Genomic DNA, 17,622 nt, shown 5'->3' with positions numbered 1-17,622 from the left:
AGTGTTGTCAAGTCTTGTCTTGAAAGAGCTCACACTCGGTGCCGTCCCAACATTTTCTGGTAGATTGTTCCAAGAGTTCACAACTCTCACTCCGAAAAAGTTTGCCCTCACAATTTCTGGACTTGCGGCTTCTTCAATCTTGAGCTGTGACCGCTTGTGGGGCGAGCGTCAGCCAGCCTAAAGTAAGGACACTCGACTGAGTAGTGCCCCTTGAGATGCTTATACACCTCAATTAAGTCACCCCTTGCCCGTCTGCAGTATAAGCTAGGCAAGTTCAGGCGCTCCAATCTCTCAGGGTAGCTTAGGTATCAAAGTGCAGGCACCAGTCTCGTGGCCCTCCTTTGAACATTTTCAACCAACTGACAGTCCCTGGCATATCTCGGGGACGAGACGGGGTGACAGTACTCCAGATGGGGAAGCACTTCACTCTTGAAGATCGTTATGAGGGACGAACCGTCTAGTCTCTGAACGACCTTCTTATAAGACCCAATAATTTATTTGCCTGATTTACCTTCTGCTCGCACTGGCCCGAGAACTTCAGCTCATTGTCAACATACACACCTAGGTCCTTCTCACATTCAGTCTCAAATAGTGCAGTTTCTTCATCCCGTTGGGACATATGATACGCCCCAGATGCATCCTCTTACACTTCGTGACATTGAATCTTAGCAGCCATTTCTTCGACCATTCTTGAAGCCCACAGAGGTCCTTCTGCAGCTTGTAATGGCCCCTGTTTCATAAACAGAAGGATTATATAACTTGATTAATTACATTTGAATTATATACTTTGTCACCTCCTGTAACTTTCCACTGGCTATGAGGTGACATGTTCAGGACACGTGATAAGGTGTGCCTACGGGAAGCCGTGTCATATTGTGCTGAGTTAGGGCATTAAGTAGCCGGCTCCCTGGCCACCTAAAGCGGGCAGTAGTTTGATATCCTTGACTAGAGGAAGACGTTATTTGAGAGCTATCGTGGATGGTTCCGTCTTCCCTCCAGGGAGGACGATGTACAATTGTACATATTCCGTTTTCCCTCGATGGGTCACTACTCATTGGCATTGTTACTCAACTACTCACACAGATCGGACGTATTTTAGCAGGTCTATTTACATAGCCTCCGCCCTTCTCTTAACACTCATAGCTACAGTGATAAGTTACGGTTTGATTTACACTCTGGAATTGTATCCTGAGTAGTTCCTAAATAAATGGATAACAGACAATTGGGTTTCGCTACTAAAACCCAATAGAATATAAATGTTCCGGCCTCGTTAACTTAGGCAGAATCAGCTGTTAATGGGGCCTAGAACAAGCTCTTCACAGTCCACTTGGTTCTTGATTCCCGAAATAACTTGGCGTCATCGGCAAACATTGTATGGAGGAGTGTACAACGTCAGGCATGTCATTTATGAAACAAACAAACAACAGCGGGCCCAATACACTGCCCTGTGGTACACCGCTTGTGACAGGTACGGATGATGATTTCGTGCCATTAATCACCACACACTGCTTGAGTGAATTTGCTGTGAAACCCCCGTAGGTTTTTGTAATCATTTATTCACAGATGTCTTATACACAGCAGTACAGCGTGATACAGATGGCTGACGCAGGTGCAATGAGACAGGGACCGTGTACGACCGAATGTGATAAAGGCAGTCGAACGTTTTTGGTATCAATGGAGGATAGACAGCACATAATACTTCTTTTACATTCTTCCCAGTATTTTCATATTTCTTTGTCTCTTCTACCCATTCATTTACCCCTCTCCCTGACTTCTCTCACATTCTTTCTCTCTCCTTTGCTGCCTTCCTTACTTTCTTTCCATCCATATAGCTATCTATATCTGTCTAATAACCCCTACCTTGATCTAACGACCTATCATTTAGTCTACCTCTATTCATTCCAGTCCTGGCATGAGTACTTTTTGTTCCAGAAATTGTACTGCAGTGGGTCGATGCTAATGTAGACAAAATAACATGACTTGCACCGAACTCTCTCAGTGTGACCCAGACAGCTGCACAAATATGGTCGAAGCTGAAAATGTTACTGTGAAGTGTACAAATCATAAAACTTAGATGTAGGCATGTATATAGTGTCATAACTAGTCTCAAATTCTAAGCACATTCAAAGCTAGTCAGATTTTGCTACAATCCGGTAAAATCTAATCTCTATGTATGTAAATTATCCAATCTCCCTGAAGGTAAATATATTTAATTTTAAAATATTTCCGTTGTGGAACAAAAATATTATCTAATTTGTTTATTATCATGCAGATTATAGTGATGACAACACTTAATAATTTGTATTTTCCAATCACACCCAGTTACACAGGGAAAAATAAGGATACTTTTCGATATCATTATTTGGCTTTCAGTAGCTATAGCTGGTACCAGAAAAATGCCAAACACAATTTTTTTTGTCTTTATACTCTAAATATACCAAACCGATACATTGACAAGAATCTATACGAAATTTCCACGAGACCCATTTTAATAACACATCAACATACTCTTATACTAATTCGCGTCTTTCAAGGGAAACTTTTCTTGATATTATCAACAAGATTTATTTTTCACTGGACACTTTCTAGATCACTTCTCATTTGTAGTCTAGACAGGTAGCTTCACAAGTGTTTCACCTTGGATGATTCAAATATAGAATCCACTGGTGTATACGACTTGAGTAAACCTAATAAACACCCCGAGTGGTTCAATACCTATAATGGTAAAACAAAAAAACTGCCGAAAAATTATCACGTTCAGTAGAATAATAATAAAAAAATATAATATACATATATATATATATATATATATATATATATATATATATATATATATATATATATATATATATATATATATATATATATATATATATATATATATATATATATATATATATGCTGATAACCACAAGGAAAGAAGAAAACACGAAGTTCCCAAGCGCTTTCGTGTAATTCACATCTTCAGGGGTGAGTACAGACTAGAGAGAGTAATACAAATCAAGGTGTATATATACAGAGGAGGGTGAGACCAGGTCCACAATGGTCAGGTATTAGGTAATGACCCTACTAATCTTTAAATAGCACACAACGGTTGGTGGTCAGGTCAGATGGTCAAGTGACCCGGCCTTCTCACCTGATCACAAATCTTCTTAATTACAAAATTGTCCAGCTTGTACATGCCGTTACTCAAATTCATGTTGAATGCTTCGGTATGTTTAATAAGGCTAGATTCTATGATGTTCCTACTGTCAATTGACTTACATGGTAATATTGAGGAGGCATTATCAGTATTTATAGAAAACCAACTAATGTGTGTTCATACATTCATTATTATTCTGCCCACCATAATAAAGTCAAACAGTCAGTATTTTCAACAATGTTTTTACGTGCCTTGAGAATTTGCAGTCCGGAATTCATCGATGAGGAATACAAATATATATATAATATTGGCTCAAACCTTAAATACCCTAGATCTTTCATAGACAAATGCTTAAACATTACTAAAAAAACTTTTTATAGAACTGACCCCAAGCCCACCCATGACCATAAGAATATCTTAATATTACCATTTCACAAAAATTTCTCACACATTCCTGCACAGCTAAAAACCTGGAACGTCAATGTGGCATTTAAAAACTCATGCACTGTTAAACAAATGTTAATCAAGAACTCCCCCAACAACACAATTGGTTGCATTTATAAAGTTCCTTGCAAGGAATGTAATATGTTTTACTTAGGCCAGACAGGTAAAGATCTTGCAACTAGAATTAAACAACACAAATACAGTGTTAGGACAGGCCAGGAATCCAATGCTCTGTTTGTTCATTTGAGGGATAACAAGCATTGCATTGACTGGGATAATGCCTCCTCAATATTACCATGTAAGTCAATTGACAGTAGGAACATCATAGAATCTAGTCTTATTAAACATACCGAAGCATTCAACATGAATTTGAGTAACGGCATGTACAAGCTGGACAATTTTGTAATTAAGAAGATTTGTGATCAGGTGAGAAGGCCGGGTCACTTGACCATCTGACCTGACCACCAACCGTTGTGTGCTATTTAAAGATTAGTAGGGTCATTACCTAATACCTGACCATTGTGGACCTGGTCTCACCCTCCTCTGTATATATACACCTTGATTTGTATTACTCTCTCTAGTCTGTACTCACCCCTGAAGATGTGAATTACACGAAAGCGCTTGGGAACTTCGTGTTTTCTTCTTTCCTTGTGGTTATCAGCATATACCTAGATATAAGTATTATATATATATATATATATATATATATATATATATATATATATATATATATATATATATATATATATATATATATATATATATATATATATATATATATCTTGCTAAAATCACACGGGAAAAGGGAAACAACGGAGCACCTTAGCTTTCGTCTTTATCCAAGACATCTTCAGAGGCAACTGGATTACATGGACAGAAAGAGGCTTAAATATACAGGGTGACCTTATTAAACATAAGGTCAGGTCATAACTGATAATGTGTTACATAAATTTATTTGTCAGTGGCCCAAGGTTAAAAATTCTTTGAAAACCCTCAGCCAGTGCGGACCTGTGTTCCTGTCAGTGTTAGTGAGTGATATAGTGACATGGCAGCTGCTGACGAGTACTCGACCACCTCTCACGTTCTCCAGCTTTGTCTTGCCTTGCAAGACCGACTGGAGAAGGTTGAGAAGGAGGTCCAGAGTCTCAAGGGCGAAAACTTAGCCTTGAAGCTAGTTTTAGAGGAGAAGAAAACCTTTGCCAGTGTCGTGAAGGACGGTGAAGTTGAAGTGGATTCATGGAAGGTAGTTGCTGCTAGTGCTACAAAATGCACTCTAAAAAGGCACTCAGCTGTAGACCTAAACAACAGGTTCAGCACCTTAAGTGACGAGTGTGAGGAAGGTGCTAGTAACACCACGAGTGCTACTCCCTCTGTTAGTGTGGAGAGAGGGAGTAGCGCAGGTAAGAAATCACCACACTCAGGTGGACCTGGTCTCACCCTCCTCTGTATATATACACTTTGATTTGTATTTCTCTCTCTAGTCTGTACTCACCCCTGAAGATGTGAATTACACGAAAGCGCTTGGGAACTTCGTGTTTTCTTCTTTCCTTGTGGTTATCAGCATATATATATATATATATATATATATATATATATATATATATATATATATATATATATATATATATATATATATATATATATATATATATATATATATGTATGGGGTCTACATTGGTGAATTTTTGAGCTGAGAACAGCTGTTTGTGGTGTAGCGTACTGCATGTGGCCAGTTGTCAAATTTTTCTATGTTTGTCTATCTTCTCGCAGTGCGCGAGTGCTGCCTGGTCTGTGGAACTTGCTGCTGATTGGCTGGTAAGATCAGTCAGCAGTTGTAGGAAGAGCATCCACTACAGTGAAACAGGTATTTGCCAGTATCGCATCCTCTTCCGTCGTGCACGGAGTGTATATTCTTACACTCCTGTATGAGGACCTGTCGTAGTTAGTTACATTTTTGTTTCAAGAGACGGAATATTTCGTACTTTCCCTTGGAAAACGTTATTTTCTGTATACATTCTTTGATATGCCACGAATCGTGCCTTGTCAGTCTTTACCTTTCTCTGGTTTTCCCGCAAGAATCAGAGATTGCGGGCAGACTAGGGTCATGAGTACCGTCATTAAGACGGTGTTGCTCCTAGCACCTGCTTATGTGTACCTCTACATAAATGCCGTCTACAGTCTGAAGTCATCACACCTCCACTATAGGGAGCCGCTTACCGATTTGGTATCACAGATGCAGGAAACCTCAACGGCAGTACAGAACTCTACCAATGGGGGTAAGACAAGTGACTGCATTTACACAAAATCTTTGTCTTCGTCAATACATATTTAGCAAAAGTAAATTAGATTTAATTAAACATTTAAGTCTTTTTTGAGCGGATGTCATAAAATAAAAACAGAGTGATCCTCCCTACTGTAAATCTTAGTTTCGTATTTATTGTTTTATATAAATTTTAATTTACTTAGCTGGTATATAAATTCTGTTCCATCCATTGTTCTTTCACTTAGATGTTTAAAATAATATTGAGAACCTCTTTGGAGAATACACAGCTACACCAAAATCCCTGAAAATATCATTAATTTCAGTGACTTATTCTAAATAAATAATAATTTTACAAGTATTAAATTATTCACTTCAATCACATATGTTTACTTTACCAAAGGAATTCATTTAAGTTACTAATCCATGGAAATAAACAAATAAAATTATTCATTAAATCATAATTAGAACTGTCTTAAGTAATAACTTAGTTTTCACTGTTCATTTAAAATAAAATGAAACTATAATATCTTTCATATGTTCAATGTTAAGTAAATTATATTCAATTATTGTATTTACTGTATAACTCTGTGTAATCTTTTAAAGAATACTCACACACACACACATATATCACAATGTTAATAAATAATTATTTTGGGTTATCATTGGTTTATCATAAAATTCCAGTATGTTTACGTGTATGCTTCACTTATATATAAAATAATATTAACTCTTCATTATATCAATGGTAAATAACTGGCAAAAATAATATTCATCTCAGCATCTCCCGGGGTATTTCTATCACTAACAAGCAAACACTCAAATCAAAGAATGGCTGTACTTACTAACGCAGCTCTGTCAAGTTCTGGCTGTGTTCATTTACTGGTTACAATTCAGGTTCATATATATAAATAATTAACACAGTGTAAGTTTAGTTAAGTCAGGTATTTCATTACATTTCTTCATGTTATGATTTTCTACAAATAATTTAAATGTTTTGTAACCCTGAATCATTCTTCTAAATCTGATACAATTTCAATGATCACTCATTCACACAATCGGTTGAGTACAAGTCCGGTCAAATCTTTAATAGCTCATCATGTGTTATGGGGGAGTCCACTCACACTTACAGGTCAATCTTTACACTCGGTTCTTACGGTTTATGAATTAGTCTCAATTATTTATAAGTATCCACTTATATCATAATGATCTAAAATCGTCAATCTATCTTGCAATTCACATTTAAACAGTTAACATCATTTATTTAATGAGAAATTTACATATGTTTAACAATAACTTACACTTACAAATCATTTCAAACTAATCTTCAATCATTAATCTTCTTTATACAAAGTTTCAGATCACATAGCAATCATGGATAATAGGACAATTTAAGGATTTATATAAATATTTACTTAATTTGCTGACTTAAGCATTTACTTCCCATAGGGGATACCTAAACTAATTTTGTTACACAATTGTGTATCGTAAAAATTAAAATTTGTTATTAAATTAAGTTAACTCAATTCAGTTTCGTTACAGGGCGCCCAATAAACTAGTCCCCTCACGGGGCGAATCTGTAAAAAAAAATCTACTCTGGTATCAGGCCATAAGTAATATTTTGTGACTTTTTTCGTGTGTTTTTTTTCCGTTCAATGTTTGCACGTCCCGCTTGCCTTATGCTGATTAAGTTACATTTCTGTGCACATTTTGGCATCGTGCCAAACAGTATCACTGTCCCAGACTGAGATACCATGGCTACGAAGTTGAGAATAACTTCATTTATTAAAAAGTACGTCACTCAAATCTTTTTAGACTACATCTTGTCTGACCTGTAGCATAGGCCTACATTCAGTTAAGTTTAGTGATGCTATTGAATATCTCTCGATCATACTCATGTAGGGTAATTTACATCTGTTTGTGCGCTTGAAGTCTAGTCCTAATACACCAGAAACACAAATCTTGAAAATAATCGTGAAATAATGTTCCTCCATCCTTATATCGAAATAGGTGATTCACCAAACTTTCAGTCTACTTTCCCAGATACAAGCGTAAACGTGAATTTTGAGTGGTCACACAATATTGTGTTTTCGAAAGACAACACGACACTAGGTGACTATACCTTTGCACTCCTTCCTTTCGCAAACCATCGAAGATTATGAAATTTAGTGTATTCCATCCTGCATTCTGGTGACAGATGCTCGTTCAAGATCGTTCTTCGGACACTACGATGGTCCTGGCAGGGCTACCAACATTTCCAAATCAGCTGGATGGCCCACAGTTAGTTAGAGTAAAATGGTCTGCTGTTAGCCAGAGTAAAAGCGTCTGACGTTAGCCATAGTTAAATACTGAAGTTAAATACGGAAAATGGTAATTATTGTGCTGTACTGGCAAACTGCATGGCTTTTACGAGTTTTGAATAGTTTTATTGAGTTGTGAATAGTGTGCAGATAAATTTAACCGGGCTGTGTGTCCCCATACAATGTTGTAGACTCTAAGCTTATTGAATTTGTGATGCAGAGCCAAGCGACCCAGCGAACGAGTGGGTGAGACTCGGGGCGAATCTTTGGATACTGTCAAATTAGTGTGACTCGGAGGCTAGGCACTGCTGAACACACAAAAGTGTGATGTCGTTATGGTGCAGGATTACGAAAAATAACAAAGCTCATCCCCTGCAGGTATTAGGTTTTATGGTAATGCCTAGTTGAGTTATCAAATGACAAATGATAATGTAACATATTATATTATTATACTGTAGGTCATAATGCATTGCATTCTGTCTGTTTTAGACATGGCAGTATATTTTGACTCGATATTGAGTTTTTCCACATATTACGTTAATTTCTGCCATTTTATCATATTTTACTGCATTTTCGTTAGGGCAGCACTATCTTCATTCTTAAAGTCTGATTATGACTTTGTTCATCATCATCATCATCATCATCTATAATGTCATTGTGAATGTTGCAGATGATGATGAAGATGGCAATCAGTCAGGGAGCTTTTCTACGGTGGCTTTTAGTCGTCTGGACATTAGACCTTTAATACAGAACCGTAAGCCTGATGCTACTTATGTTTTCGCAACGAAGACATACAAGGATTCGAGGAGGAAATCTGGTTTCCAAACGAGACGATACAGACTTGAGTATCTGAATCAGTATTACGCTATGGCATATTCAGCTGCTACACTGCATAATTATAGTCTCTTCTGTCTTGCATGTATCCTCTTCCCCACATCAAGCCAATCTACCCGCAACCATCTACTGACTGACAAGCATTACAATAATTGGAAGGCTGCAGCAGAAGACTTGAAGGACTACTCAAAGTTGGTGTATCACTTGAAGTCTAAGGCCAAGATTCATTTTTTTTAACACATGAGAATCCCACATCCCGCATCGACCAGTGAGGCGTCGAAGCAATTGGAGAAGAAGAGAATGCTTCTTCGTTCTATAATCAGATGCATCGAATTCTATGGGTGGCAGGGGATACCGTTGAGGGGCCACCGCGATGATTCTATATTAGAATCTCTCGGCCATGGAAATTTCAGAGGTGTCCTCAACTTCAGTGTTGCGCCGGGGACAAGAAACTCGAGAAACATCTTGAGACATGGGCAAGAAATGCCCAATACATTTAAAAATGAGCTTCTTATTTGTGCGGAAGAAGACATGCAGGAAGAATTGGTGAGAGAAATCATGACGAAATCGATTGGCCATGGGGTAGTATTTTTTGGAATGCAGGCTGATGAAGTCAAAGATGTTATCAATTGGGAACAGCTGGGCGTCGTGATCAAGTATATAAAGAAAATTAACCTGTTGGAGAGATTCCAGGAAGAGCAATATGCCAGAAATTGATTTACTTCCTCAAAGGACTTCATGTGGATCCCCAGTTGAGTAGAGCACAGACTTATGATGGTGCAGCGAACATGGCTGGGGAAACTAATGGGTGTGCAGCAAATTTCGAGAATTGTGGCTCCTAACGCCAACTACTACCGCTGTGCATGCCACAGCATTAACCTGGCCCTGAGCAAAGCATACAAGCTCCAAGAGATGACAAGCATGATGTCCAATGTGCAGGCACAGGGAATTACTTCAGGTTTTCTCCGAAATATCAGCTACGACCGGAAAAACCACTGCACACACTCAGTGCAGAGAGAAAAAGTCAGGGGAAACCGTTAGTGAAACCAAAGAAAGTCAAACTTCTCTGTGAAACAAGGAGGGTTGAGCGCTACACAGCCTTGGAGGACTTCCATCAAATGTATGAAGCCATCCTCGACTGTCTAACAGGAAACAACCATAATGAGTGCTACAGATGGGACGCCAAAGCGGGACACAATTGTATCAACTCCTCGGATGATGTACCCAAACATCCACTCACAGGATCCTAGTAACTCAGCAATGAAACGAGTGAAAACCGCCATAATGTCCACAATGCAGCAAGACAGACTCTTATGTTTGTCCACAAAAACATCAAACTCATCTATGAACGTATTATTGATAAGTATTCAAGAAAACAACTAAGTAGAACGTTGTTCTTTAACCCATTTTAAGTTTGAGCCAATGAATGTGACCCAGACATTTTTATTTTTAGTGTATTAAGGACTCAAGAGGTTCATAAGTAATAAAATCATGGTAAAAAGGATTCCTTGCGTCCATTTTTCAATCCTCCATTTTCAACCGAAGTATGCTTTGCAATGCACCATATATGACATCTAGAATTTCAAAATTTCCCCGGGGAGGATGCTCCCAGACCCACCCACCTAAAGGGACTCGGCTTCGCCAACCTCAAATACCCCCATTACAAAATACTGGATCCGCCTCTGTCTATTAAAAATTTGTGTACCAGCAGTCACCTGAAAGGTTAACTTAATAAAAGTAATTTCTGGTGCCACAGATACAATGTTAACATCTGTACATAAGTAGTACCCTGCCATCTCTGAACACCCTCTAGACTCTTTAAGTCCAGTCTACCATTTTCTAACTGTAGGCTGAATAAGAATATAATAATGCCTAAGAATTTTACTCACTCACAAGTTTCCATCTCCCATATCTGTCAGGTCATCCATCAACAAGTGTGTACAGGGCTCTTGAGATTGACCACACAAAGGCGTCTCACTCGCTGTGGTCCGAAGATGCCCAATGCTCAAAGTGAGTTATATATGTCTTCTAATTCAGTGAGTTTATTTTAAATTGTTATTCACATTAACCCATGTCATATCGTGAAGTTATGACAAGCCGTTACAGTGTTATGAACAGCATTACAAGAGACTGTAACTTAGCTGTGTGTTTGTGTGTGGCCACAGTTTATAGGTCTCAGTATTTGAAAGATTTAAACATGATGGAAGCGGCCCTCTTTTAAGATTTGTGTTTACGACTAATGATTTGTATATGTCGTAGCGGTAGCTGAACAGTGAAAACTTATGTAGAAGTAACTTGAGCCCTTTAGAGGATTGAGTAAACAACGACCAATCAATAAAAGGCCAGAGTTACAGAAGTAGCCAATGACATACGAGTAATAGTTTTATTTGAAAGGAACATGGTTACTAAGTCAAGGGACCGCCCAACAAAATACAGCTGAAGTATTATGAGAATGAAAGAACCAAAGCATTATGAATATCACGAGCACATTATTAATAGTCCATATTAAGAGTATTGAGAATATTTAGAAAGAATATGGAGAAGTGAATAGAAAAATAATTAAGAGTATAGGAAGGTTTTTAATCTAAAGACAAGAAAAACGCCTTTTCCGATTATTACAATCACGGTCATAGGTACAGTACCACCCAACACCCACATAACACCAAGACAGTTCCACAGCAACAGTAATGTCTCCCCGCTGTCAGATTCTTGGTGAACTTCGGTAAGAATATCGAAGGGACGCTACTGCTCTCCTTCCCTCGTTCAGGCAACACTTGGACTCGCTACCTACTTGAGGGAGCTACTGGCATCTTTACGAGCTCCGTCTTTAATGATCCTTCCCTCACTAAGGCAGGTGAGACTTAACCCCTCCAGTTTGTTTGTATTTTCCTGTTAGTTGAATATATACAAACAAACCAAATGTCTAATGCCTAATTCATGCACGTAGGAACATCTTTACAGCTTTGATAATTATTTTTGACTTATTTACAGTAATATTTCAAGCCATTTTTCAATGTCATTTGTATATCGGAGGCATTTTGTTTATTTATTTTCTTGAACTGAGAGCGAATGTGATATAATTTTAGTAAACACATGGTTCAGAGGGTTTGATATTCTAAATATAAAGTTATATTATCTACGTAGATTAAGCTGTTTGGAATTTAATTTTCAGGTTTTCTAGGAGAAGTATCATCGCTGAGTCACAACAATACCATCGTCACCAAATATCATTTTCTTCAGAAAAACCACCACGCCACTGATCCTTGTATCCTTCTCATCCGGAACCCCATCAGGTAGGTCCTACTCCTCTCACAGCCATACATACAGCAGGTAGTTGTAGTGACTGTCTTCCTCACAGTCATACATACAGCAGGTAGTGATGGTGACTGTCTCTCTCACAGTCATACATACAGCAGGTAGTGGTGGTGACTGTCTCCCTCACAGTCATACATACAGTAGGTAGTGGTAGTGACTGTCTTCCTCACAGTCATACATACAGCAGGTAGTGGTGGTGACTGTCTCCCTCACAATCATACATACAGTAGGTAGTGGTAGTGACTGTCTTCCTCACAGTCATACATACAGTAGGAAGTGGTGGTGACTGTCTCCCTCACAGTCAAACATACAGCAGGTAGTGATGGTGACTGTCTCCATCACAGTCATACATACAGCAGGTAGTGAGGGTGACTGTCTTCCTCACAGTCATGCATACAATAGGTAATGGTGGTGACTGTCTCTCTCACAGTCATACATACAGCAGGTAGTGGTGGTGACTGTCTTCCTCACAGTCATACATACAGTAGGTAGTGGTGGTGACTGTATTCCTCACAGTCATACAAACAGTAGGAAGTGGTGGTGACTGTCTCCCTCACAGTCATACATACAGCAGGTAGTGATGGTGACTGTCTCTCTCACAGTCATACAGACAGTTGGAAGTGGTGGTGACTGTCTCCCTCACAGTCATACATACAGCAGGTAGTGGTGGTGACTGTCTCCCTCAGTCATACATACAGCAGGTAGTGGTAGTGACTGTCTTCCTCACAGTCATACATACAGTAGGTAGTGGTAGTGACTGTCTTCCTCACAGTCATACATACAGTAGGTAGTGGTAGTGACTGTCTTCCTCACAGTCATACATACAGTAGGTAGTGGTGATGACTGTCTCCCTCACAGTCACTAAAGACAACAAGTAAAGTGTTAATGTAGCATCACTTAAGGCTTTGTTTCATACCAGTCGAAGTAACCATCTACCCAAACTACTGTATGACGCACACAAACATATGTCTCTTTCTGTAAACTGTAAAGAAGCATTCGCATTAAACCATGGGCAAAAGCCGTAAATACATTTTAATACATATTTATGTAACTATGAGTTTGTAATTCTTGACAGGGCAATCGCGTCGTTATGGGCTTTCAAAATAGTTACTTCCTGGGATGTGAAACACGTCGCTGTGATCGATAACTCCAGATACAACACTTCAGGTGACTACTGCCTTGTGTGTTTGTAGTGGATCATGTCAGTTATTTGTGTGGTTGTGGTGGATCATGTCAGTTATTTGAGTGGTTGTGGTGGATCATGCTAGTTATTTGTGTGGTTGTGGTGGATCATGTCAGTTATTTGAGTGGTTGTGGTGGATCATGTTAGTTATTTTTGTGGTTGTGGTGGATCATGTCAGTTATTTGAGTGGTTGTGGTGGATCATGTTAGTTATTTGTGTGGTTGTGGTGGATCATGTCAGTTATTTGAGTGGTTGTGGTGGATCATGTTAGTTATTTGTGTGGTTGTGGTGGATCATGTCAGTTATTTGTGTGTGTCATGGTTTTTCCTCGTAGTGGTGTATGAGTGGATTATATTATATGAAGATTATAATATGTTGTGTTTCTTATATTTCTTGCCATAGAGTTCAATACCTTCACACTGGTTACTTACACGAGATTATGGTGCATCTACGTAGAAATTCACTCCACCACTCGAAATTCCATGATTTATACTTGATAAATGATGATTTAATGAGTTCCATTAATTTCCAACATCCATCTAAGTTATTGGTTATACTTTGTCATAACCAATCAGTAATAACCTTTAGTAATAAGATAGGATCACAGATACGGGCAGGTAATTGCACTTACATTTATTTGTCAAGCTTCCATACAATGATTTACAATTTTCATGGATATATGAGTCACTCACGTTCACGCTGTAATAAAATTAATCTTCTAAAAGAGGGAATTTTCAACTTGGGGACACATTTGATTACTCTACTATGGGTATGACTTAACAGAGCCTTAATTATTCAAGTGATACATTTAATGCCAGCCTGGATTGCTCTTGTTGGAACCAGGCTTCCTCACAAGAACTTCTTTCACGGGGAATAACAAAAAAGTACTCTTGGGTTACCACACATAGTCTCGTGTCACTGACAGTCACTGTAGACGGTTGTCGCGACAAGGAGAACTGGTAAGCGTGACTTGTTTAACCACATAGGTGCAATAGACCAGCCTGGATTGCTTTTGTCGCAACCAGGCTTTCACACGTGATATTTCCACGGGGATAACAAACCTAGGTTAACACACTTAGTCTCGTGTCGATCACGGTCACTGTAGACGGGTGTCGTGCAGGAGAACTATGTAAGCATGAATTGATTAACCATTTACTGTAGGTTTGATAGGCCAACCTGGATTGCTCTTGTTGCAACCAGGCATCCACACGTGATATCTCATGGGGATAACAAACCAAAGTTAACACGCTTAATCTCATGTCGACGACGATCCAAAAGGACAGGGTGGCGGTGGAAGACTCTGTGTGGTGTCCCGCTCCCTTCAGGAGGGAGAGGATGGGGACGACGTCTTAACTAACCCATGGCCCAGGGGATACTACCTAAAATGAGGTTTTTTGGGGCTTGAGGCGCTGAACAGTACAACACTGTTTCACTGGCCTCCTCCTATGGAAGATTATCATACCACTAATGGAAAATATGTGTAGCAGTTATGGCGCCTGGGTGCCTTATCTCTAGTAAACAAACTTTGGAGTTGATTGTGTGGGTAAGCCTAACGCAACCCATGACAGTGTGCTTGTGATGGATCATGTCAGTTATTTGAGTTTTTGTGGTGGATCATGTCAGTTATTTGAGTTTTTGTGGTGAATCATGTCAATTATTTATGTAGTTGTGGTGGATCATGTCAGTTATTTGTGTGGTTGTGGTGGATCATGTTAGTTATTTGTGTGGTACTGATGGATCATGTTAGTTATTTGTGTGGTTGTGGTTATTGACAAATCCTGAAGTACAGTTTGCCTATTCCGAGTAATTCAGTTAGGTCTTGACACTTCTCTGCCACGCAGGACAGAGTTTCATACACAAAGAAATACCTCGTATTCAGTGACAGCATACATACACACACACACACACACACACACACACACACACACATATATATATATATATATATATATATATATATATATATATATATATATATATATATATATATATATATATATATATATATATATATATAAATGTGTGTGTTCATACGTATGCATACACATACACACACACATACTGTACACATACCTACATATATATACATAGATCAGATGCATGTGGGTAATGTCACTGTTCACTGCCACGCAGGACAGAGGTTCGTACACAAAGAATACATCATATCACTGACAGTACATATAGGTCAGAGTCAGATTAGATTGCCCCGGAGGAGGCTAGTTTATTGGGCACCCCCTTACATCCTATGCAAGGTGAAGCACAGCAGCGTTTACAGTGCCCATCTGGGAAGCAAGCAGAGTTCATGCTTGCCTTTTATGATCATGCATTAGGGCGTAAAAGCTTGAAGGGTCATGGGTTTTGTCAGCAAGTTACATAAAGTGACAGAATGATGAGTGTGTGGGGGGAAATATCCCGGTACAATTTATCTGTTTATGGCAAAGCGTGGCAGGTCCCTAATAATGTCAAGTGCCAGGCCATAGCCATAGGTATTGACAGTATTAAGGGACATACCTTTCAGTGTGATTGTGATGGCGTGTACGTCGGTAGTGACGGTTTCAAGGTTTGTGGTGGATCATGTTAGTTATTTGTGTGGTACCGGTGGATCATGTCAGTTATTTGTGTGGTTGTGGTTGGTTATGTGAGAGTTTGTTTAAGTGAGTCATGGGTAACACTGGCACAAGGATTCGCTTGATATTTCTCATCATACTTATATACCTCTATCATACTCAGTCATACTTATATATTGTCATGCTCATCATATCAATATCAGTCTTTCTCAATAATGTTCATGTCATTCATCAGTATAGATATAGGGAAACTCCCAAATACTTTTTTACAGCATTGACAAATATCTTTACAAAGTTAGGGAAAAGAAAGCAGTCAAGAGTTGTAACAGTACCGACCACACTACCATATTGTGTGCCGATGGTTCCGTGCCCGACAGAACCCAGTCTTCGTCTTTATCAGTACCTCACTCCCCTTTGACTACATTACATACGATACATTAAAGTAAATAATAGTCTTACCAACATCAGACATTTTCACATTATTCGTTCCAGAATTTCGAAATTTTTATCAGAATATGCTAAATCGTTGGATGGATGTGATCCGTAATGCCTTAGAGAACTCCCGCTTGCGTCTCCTCCCAATGTACTATGAGCAGTTGCGGGAAGATCCAATCAAAGAGGTCCGCCGCATGCTGAATTTCCTGCGGCTGAAACCCAATGAGGAGCGGCTGGTGTGTGTGGCTCGACACATCACAGGGAAGATGAAGGGCGGCCAGAAGAAATTCAACCCTTACACCAAGAATGAGATGAACCAGGCCCAAGAAGCTGTCAAAATCGTCAATAATCTGTTGGTCAAAAGAGGATTGCCTCCTCTCCCTGACTATTCTAAATACGAAAACTAGTGGGTGGATGAGAACACAGCTCTCACCATTTGCATCATCTAGATTCTAGCTTTTGTAAACACAAGACTGTGTGAAAGTTCCTTTTGTAAGAATGCCTTTGTTACAGTAGGATAGTTGCTGGCCTCGCTCAGTTGTGTGCTGACCTCACTAGAGGAAAGGGTACGGCCGATTTAGCTCCGGGAGATTAACTGACAGTGTTAGTTGTGAGCAACTTTTTGTCTTCTTGAAGGCTGAGATTGCATGGGGGGGGGGGCAAATAAAATTCAAAGGTATTTTTTTCCAAATGTATCAAACTTCCTTGAGAACCGATCCATAACAGTTATTGTCGAGGGATCGACCCCTTGCTCGTTCTCTACCAATAGTGGTGTTCCACAGGGTTCTATTCTTTCAACTACTCTCTTCTTTCTTTTTATCAATGATACTTCACACAACCGATTCAATCCATTCTTACGCTGATGATTCTACTCTTCACTCCTCTTCACATTTTTCCCTTCCTCCCTAATTCTCAAACTAGATCTGTTTCTTATGCTGATATCATTTCATCTATTGTTATGCATGGCGTAATGTACATTAGTGTGTTGAGCTGTGCATAGTGAAATATTTTTTAGGCATGTTACCCCAAGTTATGCAAATATAATTTCGTGTAATGATTTGTGAGCAGGGCTGGTTTTTGATACATAAAATATTTTTCTGTATGTATGTAGGTATTTTTGCAGCTTAATGTGGGAGTTCATT

The 17,622-nt window shown here is 39.0% G+C and overlaps 1 protein-coding gene across 1 annotated transcript; it reads left to right on the top strand.

The window, feature by feature from the left end:
• The first annotated feature begins 5,475 nt into the window (after positions 1–5,475).
• On the top strand, positions 5,476–17,310 carry LOC121875724 (WSC domain-containing protein 1-like). The gene is made up of 6 exons (XM_042380375.1): positions 5,476–5,862; positions 10,900–10,990; positions 11,686–11,834; positions 12,153–12,273; positions 13,371–13,462; positions 16,538–17,310. The coding sequence occupies exons 1-6, from the start codon at positions 5,610–5,612 to the stop codon at positions 16,885–16,887; spliced, it is 1,056 nt and encodes a 351-aa protein (XP_042236309.1). The 5' UTR covers positions 5,476–5,609; the 3' UTR covers positions 16,888–17,310.
• Positions 17,311–17,622: the final 312 nt, after the last annotated feature.

This window comes from Homarus americanus, unplaced genomic scaffold (genome assembly GCF_018991925.1).
Source record: "Homarus americanus isolate GMGI-L3 unplaced genomic scaffold, GMGI_Hamer_2.0 scaffold22250, whole genome shotgun sequence".
Classification (NCBI taxonomy): domain Eukaryota; kingdom Metazoa; phylum Arthropoda; class Malacostraca; order Decapoda; family Nephropidae; genus Homarus; species Homarus americanus.
The sequence above is the reverse complement of the archived record's forward strand: the minus strand, read 5'-3'. Positions and strand labels throughout refer to the sequence as shown.

Excerpts from the sequence above, each read along its gene's own strand:
- LOC121875724 (XM_042380375.1), top strand. The coding sequence starts at position 5,610 with ATGCCACGAATCGTGCCTTGTCAGTCTTTACCTTTCTCTGGTTTTCCC. Across the intron at positions 5,863-10,899 it reads ACAGAACTCTACCAATGGGG|GTCATCCATCAACAAGTGTG; the intron begins GTAAGACAAGTG and ends CATATCTGTCAG. Across the intron at positions 13,463-16,537 it reads CTCCAGATACAACACTTCAG|AATTTCGAAATTTTTATCAG; the intron begins GTGACTACTGCC and ends TATTCGTTCCAG.